The 21,270-nt window shown below is 35.4% G+C and overlaps 1 protein-coding gene across 4 annotated transcripts in view; it reads right to left on the bottom strand.

The window, feature by feature from the left end:
- Positions 1-21,270, bottom strand: part of DOP1A (DOP1 leucine zipper like protein A) — a 60,781-nt gene that overhangs the window by 31,653 nt on the left and 7,858 nt on the right. For 2 of the 4 annotated variants that reach the window (XM_030267514.4, XM_030267518.4), the window contains exons 2-14: positions 18,194-18,385; positions 16,867-17,048; positions 14,541-14,711; positions 13,019-13,208; positions 12,337-12,435; positions 11,156-11,255; positions 8,699-8,781; positions 6,680-6,788; positions 4,238-4,358; positions 3,422-3,541; positions 1,626-1,740; positions 1,168-1,197; positions 523-756 (exon numbers count right to left, since the gene is read on the bottom strand). In XM_030267514.4, the coding sequence (XP_030123374.2) occupies positions 523-756; positions 1,168-1,197; positions 1,626-1,740; positions 3,422-3,541; positions 4,238-4,358; positions 6,680-6,788; positions 8,699-8,781; positions 11,156-11,255; positions 12,337-12,435; positions 13,019-13,208; positions 14,541-14,711; positions 16,867-17,048; positions 18,194-18,331 (1,692 nt within the window). In that variant the 5' untranslated portion in view covers positions 18,332-18,385. Of the gene's footprint in view, positions 1-522; positions 757-1,167; positions 1,198-1,625; positions 1,741-3,421; positions 3,542-4,237; positions 4,359-6,679; positions 6,789-8,698; positions 8,809-11,155; positions 11,256-12,336; positions 12,436-13,018; positions 13,209-14,540; positions 14,712-16,866; positions 17,049-18,193; positions 18,386-21,270 lie in introns of all 4 variants that reach the window. The other 2 variants (XM_030267513.4, XM_030267519.4) reach the window with 2 other exon arrangements.

The following is a 21,270-nucleotide window of genomic DNA, read 5'->3' as shown; positions in this document are numbered from 1 at the left end:
CATATCACACAGAGCCAGGGCTGCATAGAACGAAGTGGACCAAGTTAAAAGAGAAACAGCTGCTGGCTGGTTTATTTTATTTCTTTAATAAAGTATTCTAAGAACTGAACAGTGACAGTAAAATACGTGATGGGTATTAAACCAATGCACATAAATTGGGTGAGAGGAGCATTTACATATGCCTGATACTTAACCAAAATGGTGAATTCTTTTCAGTCCAGTTATTTTACTTCATGATACCCTTGGAAGTGCTTTCCAAACTTTAGTTGATTAGTTGTTTCTTAGGCCCTGATTTTGAAGTGATTTATACATGTATAATATTATATCTGGGTAGAAACCACTAATAATCAAGAAATTTCACCACAATTATATGTTATTTTGATTACTCAGATTTCACATATATTGTGATAGCTAAATCTAATCAAAGAGTTGTAGGGTGTTGAACACAGGCTGCACAAAACCCATTTCTTTTTTCCACATAAGAAGCAATTTTGCAAGATGCTGCAAAACCTAATCAGTTACCTTTTTATTTTCCCATTCTTTGATGGAGCTGCTCTGTCCAGTAGGAAGCTGCAGGATACCATCTGTACCAGCAGAGAGTAATGGAGGCTGAACCTTACTAAGGATCTTTGAGCAGAGTCTGAGAGAATCAGTAAGCTCAGACAAGTGCAAAGTATGAAGATGGCTTGTCAATGCAGAAATCATCCTGAGCAACAGCTGAGGCAAGTGTTCTGTCTGTATTTCAATGTAAGTCTCCTAGTAATAGGAGTAGTAAAGTAATAATAAAAACTTGTTAATTGTCACACCAAACTCCATCCTGAGATTTATTTTCTATAACAAAGCTACCTATCATTTGCTTAAGTCTGTTTTAAACATACAGTACATGAAAAAAGGAAAATTAATATCTTAATATCCAAGAATAAGAAATACATGCTTTACTAAAAAATACTTACAAAATTAACTTTAAAGCTGGGTAACAAACAAATAGAAATACATTTACATTTTTTTCAAACTAGTGCATATTGTTCATTACGCAACCAATACATTTAAAAACATCATAAGAAGGCTGAAGAAAGCTATTATTACTTTATTAATCTTAAGATAAAAGTTCAAGAATGAAAGATAAACAAGTTAAGAGCTAAAGGAAGAACAGGCTGATTGCCATACCTGACACAGCACTCTCATACTTCTAGTAGGCTTTGAAATGAGAAAGCAAAGAATTGAGGAAAGACAGCTATAGAAAAAACAGTTCCAACAGTCTTTGCTACATTAAGCAATGACATCAGAAAAAGAAGATACATCTTATCACAACATTTAAAAGATTCTTAAAAGAAAGCTGCACATTTAAACTAGCATATCAAACTACAAAAGACTACACCTGCAATGAATACACAGAAAAGAAAACAAGGACAGACTTAAAATTTTAAGGCATATGCATCATAAAACCCATTTCAGTTATGTCTAACCAGTCTATCAAGAATCATACAATGAACCAAAAACTTTTCTTATATTGACATAAATTGACATTATTTTCAGGAAAAGCAATTAATAAAGTATATATAGTATTTCTGCAGACCATAAATATACAGAATCCCAATGTTAGTAATGAATAAAGGTATTCTTACCAAAGAAACGATATCCAACAAAAAATCCACTAACAAGCAGAAATTTGTCAGAGGTAACTCAGATTGCTCACTATCACCTCCAGGCCCAGTTTGAAGTCTGGCATGTAAAGTCCTCCTGCAAAATTCAAATGGAGTTTCACAGTATTTTCCCTTCCCCCTTACATTGACCATATTCGTGTAACTTAATGCAAAGCTGTATATATTGGGTGGTAATCACTATAAACCAGTAAGCAATTTCTCATTTTACTGTTAAGTAGCTTATTTGGTCCCATACTATTCTTTCAGAAAAAGCAGTAATCAGCCTTCTGGCGTAAAACAGTCTTCATTTGTAAAATAAGGAAATTCAAGCTACAGAAAATTGAGCATGGAAGATAAAAATTTAGATAATAAAGAAGCTCATGCAGAAAAAAATCCAAACAAAAACTATTCTCCAGATTTCATTTATTTATGATGCAATTTGGTATCCACGTTGACAGTAACACTACTTACATGTAGTGAAATACTCACCTGCATGTTATCTGGCTGTAGATGACTATCCTTATGTTAGCAATTCAGCCCAACACACAAAAATCAAGTCACAGACATCTAGATCAACCTCTCACACTGAGCAGGATTGCTAAAAACACTAGATAAACTTGTCCACTGTTTTGTCTAGCAGAGTTCTGGAAATCTCACAAGAAAGTTCCACAGCCTTCCTGGTTTCCACTGCTCCACCTCTTCCACTGTTGCACATGTTCTTAGCAAAGCTTTTCTCAAAGTCCAACCTGACCACTTGAATGAGCACTTGCTGCTGTCCTTTGTTTTCCATCAGCTGTTATAAAAAGTATCGCTGTATGAACTTTGCAAATGCCTTTCAGGAAGTCATAAGGTGCTATTCAATTTCCCTCTTTGCCAGGCTAAACCAAACTCACCTATCTCAACCTTCAATGCAGTGTCCTATAACTGACCAGCTTAGCAGTTTCTCTACCAGAGTCTCTTCAGTTTCTCAACACTTCTCCTCAGGTGGCGTGTCCAAAGCTGGACACAATATTCCACGTCTGTACTTAGAAACACTAAGTGAAAGGAAAAATAACTCCCTTTAACCTACTGCTCATGGTCCTCATAATGTAGCCCAAGACACAGTTTTCTTCAGTGTCTTCAGTTAATACACTGTTGGCTCATAGACAAATTCATGTTCAAGTATCTTAATATTTTATCAAGAAATTCCATTAACAATGGGGAAAAAAAAATTCTACTAATTTCATTTGACATCTCTACATCATCTACCCCTTACCACAGCAAAAAACCCTGCTCTTCCATGGTCTCTTCATCCCCTTCCCTCCTGTTAATAGTTTCAACTTTCCCTGATTTATGGTTTGCTATTTTCTCCTGTAGCCCTCCTTGTCATGCACAAGATTCCCACCCTTCTTTTTCCCTAAAAGAGCAGGACAAATGATGACACATTGGGTGTTTGTCAAATCTGTCAATTTTACCAAAAGCAATTTGTACAATGAGTAATCCTGTACTGGCCAGACAGAGCTAGTTTCAGAGATCACTCTGGAGTCTCCCCTTCAGCAGAGGGGCTAATTCTGTCTCTTGATTTAACCCAGACACTGAGTGAGTGATAACTCCAATTGCTAAGACCCACAATTACATCCGACGAAAACTGGTCAAAAGGTTGAAGTTATAGGGATGAGAGGAAAAAAAAACTTACGCGCTTAATGATCTCATGAGACTGACTTCTTCGAAAAAAAATGTATACAAAACAAAAATTAACTTCACTTTTACCCATACAGAGATTAAATATTATCACCTACCTACAACACTCTTCAAACCAACGAGCAATGTAATCCCACATATAATAAGGCTCAAAAGAATTGAAAAGCAGATTGGCAGTTTTAATCAATTCTGCTGTTTTCTTGTTTTCTCTCAGTTTGCTGAAATAAAATAAAAAGAACATTTATATTTTTATACTTATTTTTCAAGTTATATAACTACACATTTCTGTGAGTTTACACACTGTCAAGTAACGCTGACAAATGATCCTACTCCCATCCCTACAAGTAGTTGTTGCTCAAAGGCTCAGGATACTGGGAGGCTGCTCATACCAATGTCTTTTCACAGTTGCTAGGTTTCTCCTCTATCCTTTCTTCAATATTTGTCTTTTAACCACATTTTTAATAGATCTGGTTTTACCATAATTGTTCCTACAGTTATTTCCTCCCCTCTCCAACTCTGAACATCCCTTGCCTCTCTACCTTTCAAAGTACTAAATTAAAATCTTCAAACTCTGTGTCCTACTCCCCAGCTCTCTTGTAGCAGTCTTCATTTTTCTACTACAAGAAAACTCAACAGTCTATTTTGTTTTTCAAGAACACAGATATAAAGAATATCACAATCAATCAAACAAGCATTTTTGTCATGGATCAAGACTAAAACATACACTAAACATTAAAAAATAAAAGTAATAAAGCCAACCACTTCACACCTTTGCACTGAACACAAGTTGCAATTAATGTTAATAGGTTCTGTATCATGCAGAAAACCTGTCACAGTCCCACAGGCTTCACAGTCATGACTCCAGCAACAAAGATATATTATTTAATACAAAATACATTACACTCATTATTTACCTGCTTAGCTGTGTGTGATCTTTGTTGAAAGATGGTTCTGTCTGAAGCTCCATTTCTGCTTTGCACTGTGTATATAATGTTCGAAACACTTCAATCAATACATCCTCCAGGATGGCAGGGCCTAGGGAGAAATACCAGCAGGCACACTCTTGCATTACAGCATTGCCAACAGTGCACAGCTGAAAGCTATTGAAATCATTAGCTAACTTAAGTCATTGAAGCCACAAAATTTCTTCTGATTCAATCTCATATACTACCTGAATGTCAGAAAGTTTGGTTTGTTTGCATTCCAGAAACACTGAGACAACTGTAGTGCCTGGGAGTACACAAAGCACAAGCCCCATGTTCAATGTGTGTACAATGGCAGCTGGGTACAAACACACCAAGTTCAAAAGCTGTGCAGTCACAGCAGTATACATCATGTTCAAGCCAACACACCCTTTTTATTAGCTCAGCTCAGTACCATAAAAATGGACTTCATGGATTCTTGATCAGAGGTGGCTTTTAGTCAAAACAATTTGAAATACTCACCCCTAAGCTATCTCATGCTGGTAGCATAAGGACAATACACTCAAAAATTTAAATGCAAATACAAGATAAAATATTTTGAGCATCATCTTTCCTTTTGATTTGAGGCAGGTATTTTTTTAGCTCAGGATATAGTCTGCAGGGTACTTTTTGGAAGTATTTTTGAAAGTGTGCAATTGCAGCACAGAAAACCAACTGCAGCCTGGGCTGCACTGAAAAAGTGCAGCCAGCAGGCCAAGGGAGGTGATTCTCACCTTCTACTCTGCTCTTGGAAACACCACCTGGAGTACTGCATCTATCTTTGGGATGCCCAGCACAGAAACATGGACCTGCTGGAGCAAGTCCAGAGAAGGGCCACAAAGATAGCAAATGGGCTGGAACATCTCTCCTATGAAGACAGGCTGAGATAATTGGGATTGCTCAGCTTGGAGAAAAGAAGGCTTCAGGGAGACCTCATGGCAGCCTTTCAGTTCTTAGATGGGGCTTATGAAAAAAGAGGGGGAGAGACTTTTTATACAGGCAGATGGGAATAGGACAAGGGGGAACAGTTTTAGACTAAAAGAAGAGAGATTTACATTGGATGCTAGGGAAAAATTCTTTACCCAGTGGGTAATAAGGCAGTAGAACAGACTGCCAGAGAAGCCATGGATGCCCCATCCCTGGTAGTGTTCAAGGCCAAGTTGGATGAGGCTTTGAGCAACCTGGTCTAGTGGGAGGTTTCTCTGCCTGTGGCAGGGGCATTGGAACATGATGTGTAAGGTCCCTTTCAATACAAAACATTTTATGATTCTATAAAATAGCTCCTCCTTTAGATTTGAGCTAAATCTCAATTTTGAAGAAGAAAACCCCAAATTATTTTTAAAGGAATTTAAAAAGTAGTCCTGCTTGAGATATAATTTATTTTTTAATGTTTCCTAGTCTCACTGAGCTGCCTTCAGTAAGAGTATGCTTATGGAGTTAAGCAAAAATCCTTTTATATTATTCTATCTCATTTTGCTGAAAGAATCCCCAAAGCTTTGCTACTTCACAAAATCTTAACATATATATTGCCTCTGAACATTTAGACTGATCCCTAGAAATCATAAATTACAAGGAAGATGGCAAATTTCTGACAGATATTTTGTTCCTTGTAGTTCTTCTGTCCTAACCAATTCTTTTCTTTAATCATTGTATTTTAATGTTTTTATTATCCCACCTTGAAAGCTGATTATGCATTTAAAAAATGATTTTGATTTTTTTCAGTCGTCTTCAAAACTGTATTCCAAACACACATTATATAAACACTTTGCACTGTGTATATAATGTTTGAAAAAGAAAAAGGGAAGATATCCAAGTTTTAACTGTAAATTATTTTGTCCTATAGTACTCAGCATTCATCCGCTAAAGAGGGCATTAAAACACTTTAAATAGGGGAAAGGAAAATTGAAAAGAAACACCAAAAAGAAATCCCAACAAACTACCCACAAAACCAAAAAAATATTTGCTTCCCCTGCATAAGTTCTTCTGAAAAAAACTTAACTATTTTTTGTTAATATCTATCATATCTGTGTGCATGTTAAAGAAAGTATAGGTTATTTCCAAAAGCAATAGCTGAAATTTATAACAGTAAAAGTCATTATTTGATGAAAGAAATGAAAAAGATTCAATCTGCATTTTTTCCAACACACAGTTAGTTCTCTCTATGACTTTGACTTATTGTTTCCTGTGTAGAAAGTAGAAGAAATGGCATTGGTAAAAAGCAAATCTGACGAATGCATTAAACTGAATACAAAACATAGATACAGCTTGGAAGATCTAAGAAATCTGGGTAACCTGCCAGTACTAAGCATATAACTTATTCAATTTGATAAAAAAGAGAAAAATTTTCAAAGCAAAATCACATGAAACAAATTAAAAAGAGTAAATGAAAATTACCCAGTTCAGGCTTATCCAGCAAACTGATAAGAATTCGAAAAGGCTTTAAGTCTTGCATTAATGTGCTTTCTTCTCCCTGTCCATTGACTTGCAATATTCCAACCATTGCCTACAAAGAGCAAAAATATATCAGGAAAACAAAAAGAAAGCTAGAAACCAATAAAAGCTGCACATAAAGGGAAAATTCTCAGCAGTGGAGACCACTATCTCATCTCACTACAGCTCAGTCTCCCATGATCAAGTTCTCTTAACTTTGCATTTGAGAACATTTCTGTGGAACAGAACTTGGTAACTTGTATTTATTTAAAATCAAAATAGATTATTATAAGCACCTAACTCAATATTTCTTAAGAATAAAAGAGAAGACATGAGCATTAATGAACAATTTATTTGAGAAGATAAAGTTGGTAGATATTAAGGACGTAATAAAACATCATCTGTCCTATGATATACTCACTTACATGGATGAAAACTTCCTTGTCTAAATAGCAATGACAACTTTGAAAAAAATGGGAATACTGAGTTTCTATATCAAAGCAGGTTAGGGAATGAGCTGTAGAATTAAAAAAAGCCCCATGAGATGATTTCAGATTTTGCTTAGTTTTCTGCCTGGCTGACTTGACTGTCTGAGCTAGTTTGTTTCTTTTACAGTTTCAAAAAAAAAAAAAAAAAAAAAGGACAAAGAAGAAAAAAAAAGAGAGATAAGAAAGAGCCATGAAAACCAGTTTGGCCTTGCTATCTGCTACAAACCAAGTATCATCAGCAAGTATCTTAAAAGAAAAATCTTCTGTACTTTCATATGTCTTTAGAAGGCCAGAATTTTCAGTACATTGTATCTGTGAATAAGATATGAGTTGACTAGATCAAACAAAACACAGAGACTGTTATAGAATGAGGCAGAAAAGAACAATGCTTTTAAAGTCTTTCAAGAGACAGAAAAAGGTTTTACAAGCTATATGTAATTTGTATTACATATAGGCAAGGCACAGATTCTAATGTCCATACTCTTTTCAGACAGAAAAGCTTTATTGACACTGAGTTTGAAAGATGGACAGATTTAAAAAGACAATAACTATTAACCATGCCTAAATGTTGCTAAAAGCTCACCATGGTTTTTTAATGTAAGGTACAGGTGAAACTGTACCTCATTCAGGCCTCCCCTTTACATTTGAGTAATTTCTGAACCATCTGATAAGGAAGGCAAAAGGGTGATAAGAGAAGGGTGAGAGGGTGAGAGAGTGCCAATGAGGTCCTTGCTGGATGTCAGCTTTGAACTGGGATGACCTGAATATTCCTGCGTCAGCTACTACTGTTAGAATTGCCACTCTCATTCCCATACATAGCATCACTGCTCTGACTCAGAAAAATCCTGACCTTATCAATTTGCTGTAAAGACAAAATGTCTCCCAACTTCAAGATCAGACTCACGGAAGTTTAAAAGACATCTGTATTTCCATTACTGCGAGAAAAGAAACAGTTCTTAGAACCAGTGATCTCAGCTCACATAGGAAGGCTTTAGGAGTAAACTAGTTTAACTGCCAATTTTCTCAACTATTACTGGCTGCCAACAGACAGCAGAAGATGCTCCCTTTTCCTAGCAGGGAGAAAGATCCTTTTAACGCAGACTTTGAGTGCCATCTGATAATTTTCTTCTGATTCCCAAGACACAGAGGAGTTTCCCATATCTACAGAAGAGAATTCTCCAATTCAGTTTCATGAAAGAATAGGCTCCAGTTTGCTGGGTTCATAATCAAATAACATCCATGTATGCTTCATTCATTGTGGAAAAGGTGAAGGAGAAATCTAATTTTTGTTCTGTTCATTCTGCTATTCTAGAGGTCTTCATTTTTCCACTGAGAAGGTTTTGGAAGAATAGGACACAAATATCACAAAAAGACAAGATTACATTGTCACATTGTATTGGCAAGTCAAAAGATAAAGTTACAGCAACATTGATCAGGATCTGTTTATAAAAATATATGCCCCAATAAAACTGTATATATAAAACAGTATAGCTACCTGGACTAACATCTCCTTAGAGAAGGTGTTGAAATAGTAAGTGGCATGCTCCTCAGGATTGCTGTGCCTTGTACTTCTGGGTCCTACAAGGGCACCATTGTTATCAAAACCTTCAAGCAAACAAAAGACAAAGCAGATAAATATTTGCAGTTTAATAGAATATATTGCCAATTCCTTTAAACTAGAAATCAACACATTAGCACTGATAACTTACCAATATGAAGTCCAAGTCATGTTGGCAAGAAAAAGATGATTTGATAGAGTTTAATAAGGGAAACCAAGTTATATTTTCACACAAGCAGTTTGCACACAAATAAAAAAAAATTAGTTTTATGCAATATTATGAACCAATTACTTCTCGTACTTCTTGAAAAATATTCACAAATGCTGCAAAACCCACAATCCTTTAAAGAAAGCCACAAGCCGTCACATAAAAGTATTTCAATATTAATGAGAACACAAAATTCAGTGTTTTAGAGATGATCACCAAAACACAGTGACATGTTAGAAAGAATATGAGTCACATCACAAAAAATAATTCTTTTTATTTCAAAATTACACTAATGAGATGGACCTTTGTATTGTAAGTTTCTTTTCTCAGTAAGTTTTTAATTGCAGAAAACAATAGGCTTAAGGAAGAAAAAAAATCAATTGGTTAACAATGGTTAAGATAACCTGATTTAAGGAGATGTATGTGATACCTATTCGTAGAGAATGTTTAATAGGTCACCTCTAGCTGTAGAACTACAGCAAGGAGTAACAAACACCAGAATTAAATAATGCCATACAGAACAACAGAATTCAGTCTTCCAGCATAACTGATCTTCATCTGCACTGCCTTAGATTAGGAATACAATATCATGATAATAGAAAAGCAGCACAACATCCAAAGAAAAAAAAAAGCAAAATCCTATATTGTCAGAAAGTTTGTCCAAAAATATAGCAAACAGATGAAGTAGCTGTTCCCAACACAGGACATGGAAGTCATTGTAAAAATATTCTCTGAAGCTGTACGACTTTCAGTGGAGACTGAGTTCATGAAATGGCTGCAAAAGAAGGTTCCACAACAAAAAAAAGGCAGCACGATATTTTAAATACACAAAATACCTTTTTTAATAATAGCAAAAGACATACCTAATCCATCAAATTTAGATGAAACATGAATGCAGTGCTTAATCTAGAAACCATTTCTCCCCCAAATTTGATAATGCAGGTATGAAGCATAACATTGCTTTTCTTCGTCTTTCTTTAAAAGATGAATCCTTTGCAAGTCAGTGTCAAAGAATGACTAAATCCTGGCTCACAGAAGCCAGGATTTTCTCATATTTAACTTCTAAACCCCTGCAGCTCCTACAGCAACACAACCAACCAACCCCCTCATACAAGACACTGTCGCTGATTTCTTCCCTCCTCATAATTTCAGCTCTCTCTCAGGGCCCTTTGCTACTCACATCCTTTCACCCCAGTCACCCATAGGCTACCTGCCTCTGACATCTTAACTATCAGCTGGGAAACGCTCTGGATAGCCTGAGAAGCACGTATGTGCTTGCTGGTGAGCTGGGAAGTCAAACAAAGAAGGTAACAGCAAACTGCAAAACATATCAGAGAAGCCACTTCATGTTACTCCATTCAGTCTCCAATTCCTGGGACACACTTAGGAACTTCCATGACTTTGACTTCTTTCAAAATGGGTTGAAAGAGTAATTGATCAGATTAATGTGACCACATGCTTCATTTCCTTAAAATAACAAGACTGAATAAGAGTAATTTTTTTCTAAAATTTTCTAATTTCTGGTCTTCTAACTATTCCCTGAAGAGCTAAGAGCCTTCTAATAGCTATAATTCTTTGTTACCCTCTTCTAAGTTACATGCTGGTTTAGTATAAAAAATTAAATTTGTACTGTCTTGATTTTATGTCATTTGGTAGAATTGTATTCCCAACTACTCAATTTTTACTCCAGAAAGGTGTTGAAAAGTGATTGGTGATCTGTTAATTCAATCAGAAGAAGAACTAATGAAGTTTAAGGTTTGCAAACACTAACTGTAGTATCAATGCTCTTCAGCATTCTTTTGTTTTTGCATCTTCTATACTGTTGTGCTCCAACTACCATTTACATTCTATAATGCCTATACTCTGTTTTCTCCATTCTATGTTTTAGAGAAAAAGTTTCAGAGTGCCTGTTTCCATGAGCCTACTACACCAGGCTCTACTCTTGCATGTGGCCCATAACTACTGCTAGAGGAAAATGCATCAACAATTTATATGACAGGAATGAGTTCCAGGATGACATTCTTCATCTTCTGTGTCCATGGAGAGAGTAAGTGCCTTTCTTTCTTATGAAAGAAATTGATTATTTAATTTTTCCAAGATTCTTTCTACACAGTAGTGCAAACTGATAAGGAAAATACAACCCATCCTCCACTTTTAGTGGCCAGTGGAATGAAATACAAACCTACCTAGAAGCCATGCATAAAGCCTTCGGTTGAGTGACATATCCCGGCGCAGCACTACGTGAAGGGCTGCTGACAAAATTCTGATCATGTCTGGACGTGTTGCCTGAAGAAGTCAGAAACACATTTAATTTTAACTATGAAAAGTAATGCTTTTTCTATGTTAGCAGCTTAATGGTCATTAAAAACTTAGCTAGTTTCATGTTTTGACATTTCTGAATTCTGCCCAGTACAAGAAAACATAATCTTGCTCTCAGGAAACCAAAATATGATTATTGTTTGGAACAGATACTATATAATAACATGCATCCTTTAAGAACAGCAAAAATAACAGATTTGACTAACAGCTCCTGTTTGTTATAAGACATTACATTTTACTATGAGGCAAAAGCTTTGGAAGAAAATTTTTAAAATCCAGTTTAAAAAAATTCAACTACGTTTTCAGTTTCTTACTACTTTAAATGCTTGTATAAGTCTAAATATTGAAAAAATGTTGTATTGATAATTTCAACATTTCAATACCTAAACAGAGACACTCCAAATACTCCTATAGTAACTGATAAATGTGAGTGAAGCACTTTCCCAAGCAAGAATGCGGTTCTTTCTTACATAGAAGTGCAGGTTTTTCCTAATTTATAACAAGATGAGAATCAGCCTTGTATAAGTTTTCCTCCAGGAGTTAAATAATTCATGGACCATTTAAAACCAGGATATAGTTAACAATAAATGCAGTCCAAAAAAATTATCTAGAAGTTGTAAGGTCTATCTCCCACTACTGCTAGGGCTAACCACTCATGCAAAACCAAAAACCATTTTCAATTCTCTAGTGTTCTGAATCTGTTGTGCCAAAAGGATTAACTTTTGCTTATTTTGAACACTGGGAATTGGAAACTTGAAAATTAATAGGTAATTTGCTTTCTCATCAAACTGGAGCAAATTAAAAGCTTCTGCATAATTTAAGCTTATGTACACAGAAGTTAACTTTAACTTCAAAGTTAGCACATCAAGTTAAAGAGCAGAGATCATGACATGAGAATAGCCAAACCTATCAGAGAAACTCCTATGTGTGACTGTAATTGGAGCTTGGATAAGAATTATTAACAAAAACCAAGGAAATACTGCTACTGGCTTCAGAAGTGAAGTATGTTTAGGAATTTGTCAATTCATCTCTCATGTTAATAACCTACCTGGCTCATATGGAAAGGAAAACAAAAAAGGATAAGGTCCAATGTGCTCCTCTGTACCAAAACACTGGTATCTTGCACTGAAGTGCTCACTGCTTCCACCTGAAAAAAAGGTAGATCCCCCCCACCAAATAGTTATTTATTATTTTAAGGAGGCAGATATAAGAAAGCATTCAAAATTATTTATAAATAATGGTAAGTACTAAATGAAGTAATTTTGAATAATGAAACAAGATAAAATAGGAAAATAAAGTTTCACCACTGAGGAAACATAGACTCAACAGATTCCCTAAACTATACCAACAGCTTTTGCTTTTTATATTATCAATGAATATCTTAAGTGTAAAAGACAAAATTATTCTCTACATCTTTAAACAAACAAAAAAAAAAGGAACCAAATATTGCAACAATACTCAATCAATTACTTTCAGCTGAAGCATATAACGAATGGAAAGTTTTACACAAAACCTAAGCCGTTCTGATACATTAATTCAGCTTTGAAACCCTCCTATCATGCACTAAAACATCACTTTAACTGGAGTTATAATAAACATGCATTTTCACTCCCTCAAAGACTAAGTTCAAAGATAGAGAATACATCTAAATCCCCCCTCAAAATACATTATATAGTAAGTAACTTCAATGTAGTTATTTACTTAAGTTCATTGCTCCATTAAAACATTACCATTAATTCAATGTCACTGCCAATTATGTAGAGTTGATCCTCCATGGAAACCTTCCTGTTCAGATGGGAGAGGACATAGGTGATGCCAGGCAAGCGCACTGCAGGGCTGGTGAGGAGGCTCCCCCAGAGAGCACTGTAGAACGCTGACTGATCCACAGCTGAAGCAACTTTCTCCAGCAGTGTGTTTGTCCTGCAGTAAAACCAAGTCAGCTGAATCAGGGCATGTATCACAGCTCTGCCCCTGCCCCCAGTTTTAATAAGTATTAAAATTAATTGCTACAGGAAGGTCAAAACTTCCTTTTGAGATGCCAAGAGAGGCCCAGTTATACACTGAACCTTATAATGCAGCCTGAACAGAGCAATCCAGCTAGTAAGCCTGTGGGCCAATCTGGCTTGCAAAATGCTTTTGGCTTGCCCATAGCTTCTCTTTATATATTCCTTATGTACTCCTTATGTTCAAAGAGCCAAATAACTCCTTCATGTGCTACTTAAAGCCAAATGTTGCTACAGACAGAGGTTTCAGACAGACAGCAGGAAAGCATAGCTTCTGAAGAAAAGAATTAAAGCAGATGGCTTTTGCCCTCTCATTCCTTGCACTGAGCCCTTCTGGTAATAACAGGGCACAAAAATAACCCAATTCTTTGAGCACGAGCAATCCCTTCCCCTGTCCTCATTTCCTCCAACTCATGTGGCAGCACCTCTACACCCTCTGGCAGGCCCCAGGAGGCAAGCTGGATAGACCTTGTTCCCTGTTGTAGTGATGCCAACCACACTGTGTGTGTGTCTGCCTACACAGAAATAGAAAAAGACAGTGTTGAATTGCTCTTGACATACAATTTGCGAAAATTCAAGTTTCTGAAGTTGGAAATATCAAGAATATGTAAGCATCAATTCCAAGAATTCCAAGTGATGGAGTGTAACTTCATCCTTTAATATGTTAAGATGCTACCTCAGCAGCCCAGATGCTGCAGTTATGTATGCCAACCCATATCAAGAGTCATAGAATTGTCCAAGTTGGAAAATACCTTCAGGATTATTGAGTCCAATCCAACACTGCAAAATCCACAATTAAACAGTGTCCTAAAACTGCCACATCTACATGGCTTTTAAATACTTCCAGGCATGGTGACTCCACTACTTCCCCAGGCAGCCCATTCTGATGCTTGACAACCTTTTAGGTAAAGCAATTTTTACAAATATCCAATCTAAACCTCTCCTGGAACAACCTAAAGCCATTTTCTCTTGTTCTATTGCTTGTTACCTGGGAGAAGAGACTGACATATAACACTAAGTCTGCTTAATGCCAATTCCCTTTCCATAAGTACTAGCAGGAACAACTAACAGGTAATTTGTCCTAATTAATGCTAAGAACCTCCTACCATAGCATTCTGTTGCAATTAATATGACAGCATCAAATTAAAAAGCAAGTACCTTGAAAACAAAATCCACACACAAGTACACTGCGAAAAATTACAGTAAACACTTCCCCCAGATCAAACAATCACCTTTTAAGTATCCTTACCTTTCATAATACTCTGATCCCTCCTCTAATCCAGGCAGAATCCCAGTTAACAGTCCTTGCAGTCCTGGTTTCAATGTTTTCCCCAAAGGGAGGTAATAAATCTCATACAGACTCAATAATGTTGGCTTGACAGACATAGCAGCATTGGCAAGGAGTGGAAACAGTCCAGAACTGTGAAAAATAAATTTTACCTTTTTTAAAGAAGCTTCTCATGTGACAATTTTATTTCTCTCTAGACTGCTATAGGCACATGCAGTATAGTTATTATCAGATTTTTATCTTAGAATTGTGCATAGGCATAGACCACCACAAAAGCTGACTGCCTTTGGATGGACTGGAAGGCTTACGAGCTTTATTACTATTGTGATAACAAGCACTGAAGGCCTAGAGATTACTTCTTTCACCAATAAAATAAATATGATAAACTAGAAGTATCTCTACATAACAAAATGTTAATTTTGCCCACACTGAACCACATCACAATGAAAACTCTATTTAAAAATACATTTTCTTTGCATGTATTAAGAGAAAACAAGACTGGATAAGACCAATTTGAGGAAATTCATAGAAATAATTTTCCGAAAGAAAAATCATGGTGTTTTATTTCAGCAAGTAAACTTGAGGTAAAATTTAAGACATTTATACTGTTAAGTGGCATCAAAGGCATACCTACTTCAGAAATTCAGTCTGAAAACAGATTCTAAAACTAACAATAAACCCTATTTGCAAGTCTGTTCATAACACAGGCTGTAAAGGATTGAAAACACTGGAAGTATGTTCTGAATTTACTTGAATGTAAGTTCATGTAAGTTCTAAATGTGATCTCCTAAGAAGTATATAGATACTAAAATAAAATTTGCTACTACTACTAAATATCATACATTATTACAAAGCATACTAATAATCAAATGCATGTGAACACAACCTCAATTTTCAAAATCATTGAGGACTCAGGATAGAAGACCCTGACATAAGAATATGAAGATTAAAGAAGAGTAAAAAAGGTAATTTTAAGGAAAGGGTCTTAAAATGTATACCTACAAATTTACTATTAAAAAAATATCTATGTTCATAGGATATTGTCCATGATAGAGAAAAAGATCCTACAAAACTCATTCCTAAATAACACTTTTTGTAAAAATGTGTTTGCCTTTATCTGTCTAGCAGAAATTGTCCTTTACCATTGTCAATTGGCTTCTTTTTTCTACAGAAAATATCTTTTTGTTCAATAAGCAGCCCACTAACCCACAGTCATTCTTTGTGAGGCTATTACTCACACTTCAAGATCTGATGTTCAGACACTGGCATTCTGCTTTCATGACAAATACTGGAATCTTTGATAATGCCTTAATGTGAATGTCTGTCTTTGCCCCAGCAGCAGTAACAATAGCTTTTAGTTAGATTATACAAGGTAGCATTTTCCATTACCCTAGAACTTACTGTTAATGAGATCTTGCAGCTACTGAATCATTGTACAAGCAAAAAACGTTAGCTATGAGTTCACAGTTTCTTTTAAAATGTGGAAATAGAGAACCAAAACATTCCCCTCCTCAATGTGATTATATATAAACATCCTGACCATGCAAGACAGAAGAACTGATGTTAAGGTATGCAATTTCTTTCCAAGCACTGACGCACACCTTTTCTACCTAAACATTCTAATCTCGGGACAGGTGAAGATTAAGAACCATATGTGACAGTGTGCACACGTCTCTCTATTCATTATATAATAAATAACTTAATGTCTTGCCCATACCACCCAACCAAAAATATACACCTCGTAATGGAGGTTTAGAAACCAGTATATGCTGACTAAACTTAACTTTTCAAGTTTATCCTTCCTTTTCATTATCATCAATTCCAGAGACTGAGAAAAAGTTTGTACTTGCCCCCCAGGCTAACAAAACAAAATCTTTCTGTTCTGTTAATTTGATAATAAAGTTTCTTGCAACAAACTATACTCAGATTCTTTTCCAACAACACTTAAAATAGTAAAATGTAGTGTTAATAAAATGAGGTGCTAACTTTTCATTTACTATACATACAGTACATACAGGCAGAAAACTTCATTTCAATGAAAAAATAATAAATTCCAGGTTTTATTGCACTAAAATCAGTTCCTAACAAAAACTTAGGTTATCTGTTTCTCTTCCATTATATAATATTCAGAAGAAGAATATTAGACAAGCATCAGTAACATGAGAGAAAGAAATCAGTCCTTGATTGATTCTTGCTATATTACAAAGAAATACTGTGAATATAAAATGCAGGAAAACAAAAGTGTCTTGACTATGCATTTGGAATGGAGTTGTTTAAAATATCGTACCTGTAGAGGAACAGGTCTTTGGCCAAGCGCTTGGGTCCAATGATTTTAAAAATGATCTCATAAGTTTCAAGTGCCTTCCGATGAACCCCTCCGGGTAGAGCTGGATGCAGACATTGTGCCAAGCGCTTGCCTATCGTCAGCTTTTTGGGTACTACCTGGTACTTGGCGTTGTTCTGTAGCACCTGGTAAACCAGCACAAAAAAAAAAAGAAAAACAGCACAAAAGAAGTTAAACACCAAATGCATATTTTATAAAGGAGCTCCTGGACCTGTTTCCTAAAGTCACCACACAAACCTAGGTTACAAGAAAAAAACCCAAGGCCATTAAAATCTACTATGGAGCTTTTTCTTTGCCAAGTTTTTCACTTATACACTCATTATAGGTAAAATTACCAAGGCAACTTCACTTGTAATGGGCTTCTTGCCTACAGTTTGTCCATTTGTTATTTACTCATCCATTTGAGGACAAAAATTGCTATTTCCATTTCATAAAATCCATTATCAACTAGCTCAAAGAGGACTATTAAACTGTGGGTCATGAGTCTGGGCTAGCTTTAAGAGAATGCCTTAGAGTGAGATCACACAAAACTTTACCACTGTCAAACTATGCAATCACTTCAGGACTGGAGAACAGAGTTGCTTTTACATATTTTGATTTTTTTTTCCTCCGTGCCATAGCCTTGATATTGCACAAACATGAAACAAGAACTGTTACCATCAAAAAAGAAAAAAAAAAAAAAAGAAAAATGAGAGTTTATACAAAATAATGATGCCACTTTCAAGTATAGTGTCATTTTCCTGAGTGAGGCTGCCTAGAAACACATACAACTGACTAAAACAAGATTTTTATGAATATCAGGATCTGTATGCATTTGTGAAGTGCTATTAAGGATTACAATGATATTGCCCATTAAAATTAACCGTTTAAATGAATCAGATCTATAGCATTCTCTGGTCCATGAATGATTTGAGCCTCATTTTAGAACTTATTCTTCATAAAACTACTGCTGATATTTATACCAGTTACTATTTTTCACATTATTTCTATAACATTGAATGATACTAGAATTAAATGTTACTAATAAAAGAGATACTGCATTTATTTCCACTAGTAATGTAAATAACTTCTCCCTTTAGTTACAATTACAAAGGGTTCAACTCTAGGTCTTAGAAAGGTGTTTGATTTGTTTGCTCCTTGCACACACCCAACACTTGGCTCAGAGCACTGAAATATTTGCAAGAGATGGCTGGAACCTCACTCTTCTGTACTGTTACACCAGTACCTTTTGCAATTCCTGAGTCTTTTTAAGAGCACTTGCCAGGCATACCTTGTTTAGCTTCCCAAGTGCTGATATCAAGTCTGCCCATTCACTGGAATATTCAAAGTTCTTCAGTGCTTTGTCAACAGCAGCTACATAGTTTCTGTACTTGGAATCAGTCAGTAGCTCCAGCTCCTCCGTGTTCATCCTCCCACGGTGTCCCCGCTAGAGACCAGCTTGCAATTCATGTACAGACATTACCTATTCAAAAGATAAAAGAAAAAAGCCCTGAAAAGATTGTTAAAATATGTATAAAAAGCACTACATCTTCATCAAAGACATTAAAAAAAATTAAATCCGGTTACAACAAACCATAAACAAAAGCTAACATATTGCAAACAAATATTAAGAAATATTTAACACATGTCCAACATCAAGTCCTATTAAAAAACCGAAACAAATAATAAAAAAATCCCAACATCACAAGCCAAATTAAAATCCCTAAAAAATTAATCCATTGTCTCTGCCAAAAAGCATTGTTTGTTCTAAACAATGCAACAAAGTGATTTTTCATTTTCTTTTTTACTTCCTTGGGGTCCATCACCAGAAACCCCCAACCTGCCACAAACCAGCCTTTCTGCAAACAAAAGACACCAATCTTTCTGAATCACTTCCAAGCAGAAGACAAAACTGAAGGACACATACAATAGTTACACACTATTCAAGAGGACTTCTGTGCATCAACACTTCCTTTTACAAGACTTGCTATTCTAATCCAGTGATGCAACTCTACTTTGTTTTGCTATTATTGTCATCCAGGCACAACAAAAGCACACGTTTACCAGTGTTCTGTAATTATAGGCTTCTGCAATTTGCCAAATATATTTTCATCGTGTGGTAGTCTACACCAAGTAATTAAGATATTTTAGTTCCAGAAACACCACCCTGTACTTTTATAGGTTATGGACTAATTTTCTTTAATAACAGAGGTTCAATAACCTTTTAAAAGAAATGAGTTTTTTTAGGCTACTTGCACCCCAAGCAAATACAACTCAATGAGAAATGCTATTGCAGCATGTCTGTGAAAAAGGCAGATTTGGTGCCCCTTTTAATGGAGGTCTTATTGAGGGAAACTTTTTGGCATCTCTTTTGTATTTGGCTTCAGAAAAGACTTGACATTCAGCAGATGCTGTTCTCTTCTGTCTCAATTAAAGAGAGATGGGAAGAAAATCGTGTGCAGAAGTGCAGGCTGAAGCATGACTGAAAAAACAAGACTGTCTTCCACATATGATAAGGAAAGTTGCAAGAACAGAGAAAAACAAAGCAGTGGCAGACAAAATGAAAAGAGCTGGATGGAAGGAGTGAATAAAAAGGCCAAAAAAATTACAAGGTTTCTGCACTCTTGATTCTGATGGCAGACTAATAATAACAAACTGTCTCCAAGACAGAACAGAAATGCAAACCACTATTTAAAAAACATATTCTGAGTGTCAAATTGATAGATTCCACAATATCTCACTGGCATAAAGAATTTAGATACCATTTTTAATTAAAAACCAAAAACCCTATTCATGTGGTTTCATTTTATAATAATAATTTTTGGATTAAATCCCAAAAAAGATCAGGTTTGTTCTGGGAAACCTGTAAAATGCCAACAGATTTGTCAAAGAGACAGCTGCACAACCACCAAAGACTGATCTCCAAAAGTGAAATAAAGTATTAACACTGAAAAAAGAAAGAACCAACATATAAAAGAAGCACAATTCAAATTTTTCTAGGCACAGTGGATGGAGAAGGAATTTGACAAAGTAAATAATTTTTTTTGAGTGAAGAATGCATCAGAATCTTTTTTATCCAGCTAAAGCATAAATGCAACCACTGAGTGGAAGACTCTGTCTTCCTCAAGTGCTTAAAGACCTGAGAGTGAGTGGTCTGTTAAAGCATTAGCAAAGGTTAAACAAACTGGTAGAGCACAGGGTTAAACAGGTAGCTTCTTTTCAGACTTAAAAACTAATCAGAATAATCCCTTCATTTTGAAAACAAAATACATTAACATATTTGACGGAATAACTGTGCTTTTAGACAAGTCTTCTGTAATTGGCTGTGCAAATATAATCATTATGAAGTTTTGTACAGAGAAGAAAAAACATACTCTATTTTCTTACTACTCTACAGTTATGGTCTCACTTTTCTATCTTACAAAAAGTGGGGTTTTTTTCAAAAAGAATTTATGCAAATAATTTCTTGCATACTTTTTCCCACAAAGAAATCTCAGTTTTAGACAAATCATGAGTAGCCATAATAAGTGAGGCACCCAGAGAGAATACTACGTAAATATCATGTATTATTTTTATAAACCTCGGAGTACTTCTATTCTATAATGATTAAAATTACAGGAATGCCAATTGTTATGAGTTCTCATACATAAAAATAAACTCATTTATTATGGTTTTCTTTCTGTTTAGTATGAAGATATTCCACAATGTAGTTTTTAATCTTTCCATGTTTCCTGTTCTCTTCATTTATAATAAAAATGCAAAATTAAAAATATTTTCTTTTACAACTGGTATTTCAATACAACATAAAGATTGGCAGTGCCTATTCCTGTATAAGTATCACACCTTTATTCTCCCATAGTTTACTACTTTTAAAAAATGAGATAAATAATACAATTTGATAAATCAAAAAACAAAAAATTGAAAAATAGCATTTTCTGCTACACCATCACACAGCCTACAGAATAAAGCATTTATCTTTTCATTACACAACCACCATTTGGCATGAGGGCCAACTTTCCTTGGGATGTTTTTTATTATTTGCTTCTCCTTTTAAACAAAGATATGAAGAGCACTATCCTTTGGGGGTGTTTTTCCCTTTTTGGATACCAGATGAGATGAGGCAAGCTTCTCAGATTGAAGGTTAAGCCATTCTCATGAGTCTGACACAGGCAATCACTGACCTGTTAGATGGCGATGACTTTTTAAATGAATTTCAAAAAGTAAATATGCTTTCCATCCCAGCAGAAAGCTTATTATCAGTGAGGAAGAAACTACCTGAGGTGTACTATACAGTTACAGCAAATAACTTCATATATTTATATTTAAATCATAAGTGATTGCAGAAGTAGGTCCTGACACTTACTACCT

Source organism: Taeniopygia guttata, chromosome 3, assembly GCF_048771995.1.
Source record: "Taeniopygia guttata chromosome 3, bTaeGut7.mat, whole genome shotgun sequence".
NCBI classification, from domain to species: Eukaryota; Metazoa; Chordata; class Aves; order Passeriformes; family Estrildidae; genus Taeniopygia; species Taeniopygia guttata.
The sequence above is the reverse complement of the archived record's forward strand: the minus strand, read 5'-3'. Positions and strand labels throughout refer to the sequence as shown.